Below are 11,126 nucleotides of genomic sequence, written 5' to 3' on the forward strand. Positions count from 1 at the left end.
GCCAAGGTTGCAAGTTCAATCTCTGATTAGGGCACGTACAAGAAGCAGCCAATGAATGTATAAATAACATTTGTTGTGGAACAGCAAATCAATGTTTCTCTCTCCCCCCACCCTTCCTTTTCCCCTTCCCTCCTCCTCTCTCTCTAACTTTTAAAAAGAGGTGATGTCTGGCTGGTGTGGGTCAGTGGTTGAGCATCGACCCAGGAACCAATAAGTCCCTGGTTTGATTCTGAGTCAGGGCACATGCCTGGGTTGCAGGCTCCATCCCCAGTAGAGGACATGCAGGAGGCAGCAGATCGATGATGTTTCTCTCATCAATGTTTCTATCCTTCTCCCTTCCTCTCTCTCTGAAAATAAATAAATAAATGAAAAAAAATGAAAAAAGAAATAAGAAATTTTTTGGTGTGTATGTAGCACTTATCAGAAATACTCTCCAGGGAGTTCATGTTTCATTTCTTAACACATTTCGTACCGCTCAGGAGTTTTCTCGTGTTACGCGCGCCATCTGTTAAGGACCGCTCACGAGTGTTCTCGTTTTTCATGCCCATGGAAAAAGGAGCGAATCTAGATACTTATGTAAATTTTGTTTGGTCCCTCTTCATAGAGGAAAATGTTTTACGCAGTACCATACGTTAAAAAAGTACTAGGAACTTTAATTGTTTAATTGTTTTTGTAGTAAATAAAAATGTTATAATTATTGAAAAACAACACCTAAAGTGCATTATGATGATTTAAATAACCTGCAGTTTGCCCCAAAACGTGGGGTCCCTGGCGTATGTCTCCAGGGAGTTCCTGTTTCATTTCTTAACCACTGACATGCCGGTCATGTCAGCCAGACAGGGTGAGGAATTGTTTGGGCCCCCTTTTCTTCTTTTTGTCTTTCTCTACTTTGACTAGATTGATTAGGACAGAGGGACAGGAAGGGGTGGGAAATTCATTGCAGAAGGCATTATATTGAGTTTGTTATATACTCTGAGGGTGCGAGCCGGGATCAATACTTCTTTTTAACTTCACAAATATATATTATTTTTTTAAGTAGCTTTTTTGAAATATAATTCATATACTACCTTAAAGTGTACCTACAATTCTATGGTTTTTAGTATATTCACAAAGTTCACAAAGTAAATATAACTACCATCTAATTTTAGAACATTTTCACCATCTCGGAAAGAAACCCTTTACTCATTCATGGTTCTGTCCCATTCCTCCCAATCCTCCCAGCCCAAGGCAATCACTAATCTGCTCTCTGCCTCTATAATAGAGTTGCCTGTTCTGTCCATTTCGTGTAAATAGAATCATACAATGAGTTTCTTGGTGACTGGCTTCTTTCACTTAGCATAATGTTTTCAAAGTTCATCCATATTGTAGCATGTACCTGTATTTTGTTTCTTTTTATGGCTGAATAGTATTCCATTGTATGGATATACCACATTTTGTTTATCCATTCATCAGTTAATGGGCATTTGAGTTTCCACTTTTTTACTATTATGAATAATGCTCTTTTGAACATTTGTGGACAAGTTTTTGTGGGGGTGCATGTTTTCATTTCTGTATATACCTAAAAGTAGAATTCTTGCATCACATGATAACTCCTTGTTTAACATTTTGAGGAACTGCCAGACTTTTCCACAGTGGTGACCATTTTTTATCTGACCCACTCATTGGTTATTAGCGCTTTTTTACTGTAACCATTTTATTGGGTGTGAAGTGGTATCTCATAGTGGTTTTGATTTCCACTTCCCTAATGACTAATGATGTTGAACATGTTTTCGTGTGTTTATTGGTTATATGGATATCTTCTTTAGAGAAATGTCTTTGCAGATCCTTTACCCATTATTAAATTGGGTTATTTGATTTTTATTATTGAGTTGCAAGAATTCTTTATATATCCTATATACTAGACCCATATCAGATATATGATTTAAAATATTTTCTCCCTGGGGACTGTATTTTCACTTTCTTGATAGTGTCCACAAAAGGTTTTAATTTTTATGAAGTCCAATTTATTCATTTTTTCTTTCATCATTCTGCTTTTCCTGTTGTGTCTAAGAAACCACCACCTAACCCAGCCGTGGGCAAACTACGGCCCGCTGGCCGGATCCGGCCCATTTGAAATGAATAAAACTAAAAAAAAAAAAGACCGTACCCTTTTATGTAATGATGTTTACTTTGAATTTATATTAGTTCACACAAACACTCCATCCATGCTTTTGTTCCGGCCCTCCGGTCCAGTTTAAGAACCCATTGTGGCCCTCGAGTCAAAAAGTTTGCCCACCCCTGACCTAACCCAAGATCATGAAGATTTACTCCTGTTTTCTTCTGTGAGTTTCATAGTTTTAGCTCTTACATGCAGATCTTGGGTCAGTATTGAGTTATCTTTTATGTATGATATGAAGAAAGGGCCTATGTGAAGTTGTTCCAGCACCATTTATTGAGAAGGTTATTCTTTTCCTGTTGAATTATCTTGGCACCCTTTTTGAAAATCAGTTGAATGTAAATGGGTTATTTCTTGACTCTCAATTCCGTTCCATTGACCTGCATATCAGGATAAGTAATTTGAAAGCTCCTCAGGTGATCCCATGTACATTCAGTGCTGAGAACCATCTGGCTGGGGTAGGGAGTTTGGATGGTTTGATTGGCAGCACAACACAAGATTGCTGGAATACTTTTATTTCAGGTATACAGACCATCTGTTCCTAACTAAACCAATGTTTTTCAAACTTGCCTGATAAAAACCATCAGGGGTGCTTGTGAATAATAGCTTTCTGGCTCCTCTGTACTGGAGAGACAGGGCCTGGAAAAGGGTGGGAAGGGGGACTCTTTACGTGTGCCTGTGATTCTGGACTCTTCCACATGGATATGCCTTCCCCATCAGTTGCCAGTGGATCAGAGCCTTCAGGAACCTGTATGAAGGTGGGTCTTATAGGCCAGCCCAGGAGAAGCCTACATACTCATACCGTGGTCCTGCCACAGATTTGCTGTTCCCAAGGTACTCTTGGGGTGAAGCCGTAGCTCTGTCTTAAGGGAGATGACAAGAAACAGCCTCATGAAACTTCTCGCCATATTTACTGTGAGCACTTTCCTGGCCACCTTATTTAATATTGCCTCCTTCCATGTACACACAGATGTTGTTATACCCACATTTCCTCCTCATCTGCCTTGTTTGCTATTTAAATTTCCCCTTTCAAGAATATTTAACTTCCCTTGTCTGCCCATTAGATTGAAAAACGTCATGTGAGAAGGGATTTTTAGTTGACTGCATCATCTCCTGCACCAGGAACAGTGCCTGACACATTGTAGGCACTCAGTAAATATTTGTTAACTGAGTGGAAGGGGGTTGTCGAGGTTGAGGAATGAAGAGACACATCTCTGTTTTGGCGTCAGCAGTAGTCATTCTGCTTTGGTTTTACTGCATGACGCTGTGCATCGTGACAGTATGTGTTTCTCTCTTTGCAGGAGCCACTCAGAGTAATGCCACATTTATGTCCACTGTAACACGGGTGCAGGACAGGACTAACCTCTAACATTATTTCTTTAAGCCATCTGCTTGTATTGTGTGCATCTCTATACACACACAAATCCTCTTTGGAAGCTGGTAGGCTATAAAGGAATATTATTTAATCAGCTTGATGAGAATTGCTTAATTTTGGTCATTCCTCTTGATTTGAAATCAAAAGCTTGGGTTCTAGGTGGAGGAGAACTTTAAATAAAATCAAATTCTGCCTGGCTGGTGTGGTTCAGTGGTTGAGCGTCGACTTATGAACCAGGAGGTCACGGTTTGATTCTGGCTGATTCCCATTCAGGGCACATGCCCAGGCTGCAGGCTCAATCTCAATTGGGGGGCCGAGCAGGAGGCAGCCAATCAATGATTATCTTTCATCATTGATGTATCTCCCTCTTCCTTCCTCTTTGAAATCAATAAAAATATATTTTTAAAAAATCAAATTCCTCTTTCATTTTCCCCTTTTTTATATTTTAGGATAGAATTTTTGCGGCATTTGAAGAGCTTTTTCCAGATTATGTTTAAAATTGAAACCAAGCCGTGTGGCGAAGAACTCAAGGGTGGGGATAAAGTGCTCATGACCTGTGTTGGCATTGGCTTCTCCAACCTTAGCAAGACCCTCAAGTGATACTGTCACAGGATCAAAGGCCCCAACGCCTACAGACAAAGCAGAAGCTGCCAAGGACCCAGAGGGACTAAGTCCAAACAGGGCAGCATAGCCTCGGGTATTGAGGCCTTTCTTCACTTTCCATTTAAAAACAATCAGAATATGCAAATAAAAGACATATTTACATCATGTGGTTTCCAGCCATTTCTCCAGTGGTATTGCCATTCCTCAGGACGCCTGTCACGATGTGCTCCCTTCGCTCACCTGGACAAAGAACAGGCCTGCAGGACACAGTCACGCTGCTAGACCATGGGCACAGCTCCGTGTCAGCCGTGCTTCCCCGGCCCACATCCCTGGGCTCCTGTCGTGTGGCCGTTTTCCAGACCTGTGGCATCTGTTACTGTTCTTTCTGCAAGGACGGACCTCTTTGAACCTTGGTTCCTGTGTAGGGATTAAATGAGACAACCACAGTGGAAACTCTTTATGAGTAACGCAGTGTTATGCAAATTTCAGAAGAAAAAAAACACGGTATATGAGACCATTTCATCCCTCATCGTCGGATTGGACTCAGCTGTCTTGGAGACAGATTCTGCTCCCTGTCTGGTTCATTGTGTGTGTGGGGATGAGTGCCTGGGGGTTGGGGGGTTGGGGAGGAAGGGGTCCAATTAAAGTTACTGGATATTTTCTCTATCTCAGTTGTGCTATACATTTTCTTATTCTCATAATAACTCTGTAATGTAAAATTTATTCCCTCCGCAAGAATATTCAAGAAGGATATTTTGTTCCTTTGAAATTTATAATGTTAAGACATTAGACCACCTGACTTAAAGATCTTAGTGTAATAATGTCAGAGTCTGGAATTTTGCCTCACGTATAAGCTAGGAAGTTAGATTATTAATGTTTCATGGATGCTAGCAGAATACACGAGAGTCCTCACTCAGAGTCAGAGAACTGTCACTCAGAGCACAGCGAGCAGCATGACTTCATGTTTGTGTTGGTTCCTCCTGTTTCCCAAGTCCCACATGGTGACGTGGAGGGGCCCAGGAAGACGCCATTCACACAGTGGGTTGCATCACAGGCAAAGCACATGTGTGCTTGGGGACTCTGCCCCCTCAGCACACCTGCTCTTGTTCCAGGTGTGGACATGACTTAATCTCTCCAGATTGCTTGCAGTGAACACAGTTATGAGAAGGGGGCCAGGTAAAGGCCTCCCCAGCACGAATGTCTAGGAATACTAAGGGTTGCAGTTACGGCATTGGAGTTGGTAGAAGGGGGAAGATCTAATTCTATTAGGATTCCAAGTGGAACTCCCCTCCTGGGGTGGGCTTTGGAAGTATGAAAAGTCTTTGCCTCCCTAATCCTCTTGGCACCCTTTTCTTTTTCAGTGAACGGGGCCTGAGCAAGTCTGTGCTGTTATGACTGGGGTGCGGGAGGATGTGGCGATGGAGGCTAACATTGAGGAAAGCCAGACCATTTTGAACTGTGCACTCTGCTTGCTGAGAGCTTCCCATGCTGTATTAGTTTCTGTTGCTGCATACCACAAACTTAGCAGCTTAAAATAATAACACATTTATCATCTCACACTTCTGGAGGTCGGAGGTCCTGGTGGGCTTGGCTGGATTCTCTGTTAGGGTCTCACAGCTGATGTCAAGGTGTCAGCCAGTGCTGAGAATGTGCTTCCAGGTGACTCAGCTGGCAACATTCAGGTTGTAGGACTTGAGGTCCTCATTTCTGGCTGGGTGGGGCCAACTCTGAGCTTACGGAGACTGCACCCTTTTCTCATAACTTGGTTCGCCCAGTCTTCAAGCCAGCAGTGGCGCATCAGACCGTCTTGTTGCATCAGATCCTTCACGTGCTTTGAATCTAACTTCCTCTTGTACGAGCTGAGGAAAACATTCCTTTTAAATGACTCAGATGGCAGTCCCCCTGGATAGCCTTCCTATCTTCAGGTCATCTGATCATAGCATACCTAGATTAGAGTTTGACTGGCCAGGGGATGGGAATCTGTCCATCATCTGAGGATTTTGCATACCTCACACGCTGAAATCTTATTTAGTGTTGTTGACGTTTGAGCCCAGATCTTCCAATGTTTGGCTACGAAACTAAGGGGCCGCATGTCAAATACTCCTCTGCAGGAGTGTTCGTCCCGTCAAAGAAGCTGTGGCAGTGGTACTGTTGGTCAATTTAGGGTGTCATATGGACTCCAGGCAGGTCATTGCAAGCAGCAGAAGGAGCGTGTGCCCCTATCTGCTGTAAGCACAGAAGTGGCTGTTGGTTTCCAGCCTCCCATCTGGCACAGCTGCTTTTGGAGTGGCAATATCTGGCAGTAGTGGTGATGATATGGCCAAAAAAGAGGACACATTTAATATTTAAACAGCCTGCTCCCAGCCCTTTTTCTGAAATGCCCAAGAGGAGCAGCACCACTCTTGGGAAGAAGCCATCCTGTGCAGGTCGCTGGCACATCTTAGTGACAGTCAGCTCCTGTGGCCTCAGCCTTGTTCTTAGCTTAGCTCCTGATTGGTCCAGCTACCCCGGGGTAGTTTGATGAGAGATTCCAGCATTTGGGGCTTGGTTTTCTGCCTTGGCTTATCTGCTCCCTCGACAGAGATAGAACACTCTGAGATAGACCCTCAATGAGACTAGTGATGGGTTTTTTGTGGTTTTTTTTTAAAGCATAACCTTATTGGGGTCATGGGAGAATCATTGCCTTTACCTTCCTGTCATTTACCAGGCCCTGCTTTGCCTGTTGACACCTTTCAACTATATTCTGTGTAAACACCAGCTAGCCCCCCTCCATCATCATGATTATGTTGCCATATTCATCAAGACAGTTGATAAGGGGTGGAGGAAGCTAGGGCATTGCAACATGCCATGCTGATGGGGAAAGAGCAACAGGAGACTCTGTGGAAATCCAAATTACCGTCATAAGGCAGCTAAGCCTCATGGGGTTTTGTTTTATCTTTTCTGATAAAAAGTGGTGAAGGACATCACCGATTACAAACCCAACCAAAAAAAAAACAACCCAAAACTTAAGTTGCAGCGTGACCCTGTCCTCTCAGTCCCTCTACAACTAGAGACCAGGAGGTGGCCACTTTCCATTAGGTCATTGGTGTTGGGAGGCTCCCAGGAGAGGCCAATGGTGGCTGAGGGGAAGAGTTGAGGGTGCAAAAGGCAGTGAAGGTTGTAGGCAGGATGAATTAGAGGAGGCTTGAAGAAGTGAGTAAAATCAAAGGTACCTGGAGAAAAGGAAACAGCAAGGAACTAAATTACCACAGTTTTAGCTGAGCCCAAAGGATTCACCTGGGTGAGATGAGGGGACCAAGGCAGGGTGAAGAAATGGATTTATTGGGGCCTTGGTCATGGTGAGAGGATTAGAATGTGCGTTTCCATTGAGTTTTCCTGCTGGTTCTTTGTTGGAGACCTGTAGAGGTGCCCATGGGCAATTTTAGCCAGTCTGTGACGAGTGGGAAGCAGTACCATAGCTGTGTGCCCAGCCTGGGTTTCCATTATTCCTTATCTGGCTCCAGAGTGGAGGACAAGTAGTGACCTGGGCCTAGAGTGTCCATGTGCAGAGAACTCTGGCCCATGTTCAGAAGTGACTAAATAGCTCAAGGGAATGCCAATAGGCAGCCAGGTCTTTTCGTGCTCCTGGTGGGCTAGCTCTAAGAAGCCATTTGAGTGGGACAATTTATCAATGTTTGGCATCTGACGTAGGCCAAGCCACATCATTCCTTTACTGTCAAGCAAATTAAAAACTCATTTTGTCAGGGGCTGCCTGGGTTGGAGACTGCTTTGATTCTTTGTCACATTTGGCCCATATCTTTGAGACAATCTGACCCCATACCTGAGGCAGGGGCCTCGGGCCGCACCTGTTGATGGGTCAGGGCAGAGTGTTTACTCCTCCTCCTGGTCCTGATGTTAGTGGCTCTGGATGTGCCCCCTGCTCTGCTGAGACCTCTCTTGGGACCTGCAGGGGAGGTGATGGGCACCTCAGGAGTAAGTGAGGCTCATCTTGCTTTCTGCCCCAGCTCAGCTCCTAACCAGCTGTGACAGCCTTAAGTAATTCACTTCTCCACATTTGGGTGTCCTCTGTGGAATTGGGGAGATGTGTGCGATGGTCAGAAAAATCAGGACGATGTCCTCTTGCCTCTTCTGCCCCTCCCCTATTCTTACAGGTTTATTTGGGGTGGCAGGAAGGTTAGGTGCATTGTATAACCTTTTTAAACATTGAGATGTTTTCTCTGAGTTCTCCGGGCACTCGTTATTTCTGTGTTTCCTCCCCATTCCTAACCCCCTAAAGATCTTTACCTCCCAAAATATTCAGATTGATTTTAACACTTTCTGCTATGATTTGGGAACTGTATATTCAAATGGATGCAAGCAAGTGACTTTCTAGAAATCAGAGGCCAAACTTAAAGACGAAGGAAAATGAACCAGCCCAACAATAATACACATGACAACTTCACGTGTCCAATCTGTGACTACTCTGTCACCACAGCCGTGAGAGCGGGACTGCTGCTGGGCTCTCTGGAGGCTGTTGGGCACCTTGTCTCTGTTTTAGGAGTAGAGGGTGTTCCCAAGGAAGGGGAATGGTAGAGACGGCTGCCTCTTCCTGCTGCATCTGGGAGTGGTCAGGCATTCGGAAGCCCTTTCTTGTCTTTAAGGAAAGATATTCATGGGGACCTCATATTTTGAAATGGTGCCTGGCTTGCTACATGCAGAGATCCAGTATCAGGTCACGACAACTGACCTCGGGCTATTTTAAGTGCTGAGTGCACTTGGTTTCTGGACCTTCCCACATAGTTTCGACCTCTGCTATTTTATCTGTTAGGCAATTAAAGGCATCGTGCTTAAGATCTGTAAACTTTTGAAAAACCAATGGAAATGTTTTCAAAAAACAAACAAACATAGGGAAAACAACACTGGCTCCAAATTATGCAAAGAAAAGAGCAAAAATAGTAAAGTATTCTCAAAATGAAACAGTTCCCACCTTGTTAGAATATTAAAAACAATATAAGTGAGACTTTTTTTTCTTCATAAGCATTTCCAAGCCCCCATGATTGCCAAGGAATCATAGTTAATCATCTATTACATGAGTTGCTGGTCAAGCAATTTAAAAGGCAAAGTCATAAAAAAGCACTTCAGAACTTTGGGATATGGCTGCGTTTTAACATGTGGTTTAATAATCCTGCCATAAGAGGCCTCGAGAGTAAAGCTGTGTAGTGCTCCCCTCACTGAGCCACCTAGTCAGTCTCAAAGCCCCAGCAGTTGCTGAGGTAGCCCTCACTGTGTCCTCATCACCCCTGGGTGCCTCTCCTGTCAAGCTCTCACCACACAGTTTCGTAGTTCTCTTTCCTGTTAACCTAGGATAGTATGGGCTGGGTTCATCTTTTTAGGTTTGGCGTGGCTATGATTTTAAAGCTGTTTCTGAAAGCTTTATTTTTTATAAAAGAATAATTCAATCATTTATGAGGAAAGCTTTTGGTTTCTTGAGTTTTAGTAGAGCACTGTGGAAGTAGCAAAGGGTCAGGAATGAGACCTATGTTGGAACCCTAGCTGTGTCAGTAGGTGCGTGGCACTGCGCAGGTCCTCCCCCAGAGATGAGTCTCCTCATCCGCAAGCTGGGAAATACCTACTGCCCACCCTGTATTGAGAGTATTTATTAACATAATGGTTATGTATTAAATGCTTAGGATTCCTTTTAGCTGTTCAGTCCCTGGTGGGGATTCAAAGCAGTCTCCTAACAGGTTAATGCCAGCATCAGTTACAGGGTTTATCTTTACATCTGGACTTGTATATACTCAGCTAGACCAGAGACAAGCCCTGGCTGGGTAGCTTAGCTGGTTAGAGTCTCATCCCGATACCCAAGGTTACAGGTTCGACCCCCGATCAGGGCACATACGAGAATCAGCCAGTGAATACATAAATAAGTAGAACAACAAATTGATGTTTCTTTCTCTTTCTCCCTTCCTCTATCTCCCTAAAATAAAAAATTAATTGAATAAAAAAATTAAAAGGAAAAGAAGACCAGAGACAAGATATAGCACCTGCATGCGTGTTGGGGATCAACTGCCCATGCCAAATGTTACTGAGGTAAAAAGAGGGCCTGCAGGCATCTCCGTGCAGTTCACCATGTTCCAACAGGAACCATCCAGTCAGGGGTAAGTGAAAAGGCAGGACTACTTCAGGGCTGTCAGATCCCAGAGCTACTGTGTGTACCAAACCAAAGCGAGGAACTGCAGTATCATCAGACTGTAATGCAGTCTACCAGTACAATGTAAAGGACTGCATTGTCATCAGAAAACCCCTCCACCTTTCAGCTCTGCTTTCCTCAGTGTTCTCTTCCCTCTCCAGCAGGCATTCGCTATTACTCTATTCTCCCAGCAACCTTACTGGGCAGATTCCCATTACCCAATACTTAAAAAATTATCATTCCCAGAATTGTGTCTCCCTCTGCTGACTCCAGCATGCTTTCATTGACCAGCTTGTGGGTTTTGTTCTCAGCCCTGGAGTGGTAGTGATGTCAGCCTCGCCCAAATGGTGTGGATTAAGAGGCGGTTCCAAAAGCAAAAGCTGAATGCTTTCTACAAAGAGGAGAGCAGACACTGGGAAGGCAGAAACAACAGTTGTCCACGATAGGTTGCATTAACTAATTCCCTGAATATTCTTGAAAGAATGTCCCACAATACTGCCTGCCCATCACCATCTTTCACCATCCAAAAATCTTCCAGCATTGTGGTATAGAATCGGGCAGGCTAGGATGAACTCAGTTCAACAAATGATGCCTGACAAAGGCAAGATCTTTGTATCCAGAAGGCCAAGGTTGATATGAACACTGGGCAAAAGTTCATCATTTTAGCCAGTGGTATTCTTGAGCTAAAGCGGGAGCACATCCAGGATGCTAACATGGGGAGGAGTGGCAGTGACCAGTTCCGGTGGAGCAGCGTGTGAGTTGTGGGTCAGGAGGAAGAGTAGGGGCCGGTCTGAAGGAGAGGAGCCTCCGCAGTGTCTGGAATG

At 44.1% G+C, this 11,126-nt stretch overlaps 1 protein-coding gene across 5 annotated transcripts in view; it reads left to right on the plus strand.

Annotated features, from left to right (window-relative positions):
• Window positions 1-4,796, plus strand: part of RCL1 (RNA terminal phosphate cyclase like 1) — a 65,577-nt gene extending 60,781 nt beyond the window's left edge. For 4 of the 5 annotated variants that reach the window (XM_006094124.3, XM_014460388.2, XM_023758419.1 and 1 more), the window contains one exon: window positions 3,980-4,622. In XM_006094124.3, the coding sequence (XP_006094186.1) occupies window positions 3,980-4,130 (151 nt within the window). In that variant the 3' untranslated portion in view covers window positions 4,131-4,622. Of the gene's footprint in view, window positions 1-3,979 lie in introns of all 5 variants that reach the window. The other variant, XM_023758418.1, reaches the window with a different exon arrangement.
• Window positions 4,797-11,126: the final 6,330 nt, after the last annotated feature.

Source organism: Myotis lucifugus, unplaced genomic scaffold, assembly GCF_000147115.1.
Source record: "Myotis lucifugus unplaced genomic scaffold, Myoluc2.0 scaffold_130, whole genome shotgun sequence".
Lineage (NCBI taxonomy): Eukaryota > Metazoa > Chordata > Mammalia > Chiroptera > Vespertilionidae > Myotis > Myotis lucifugus.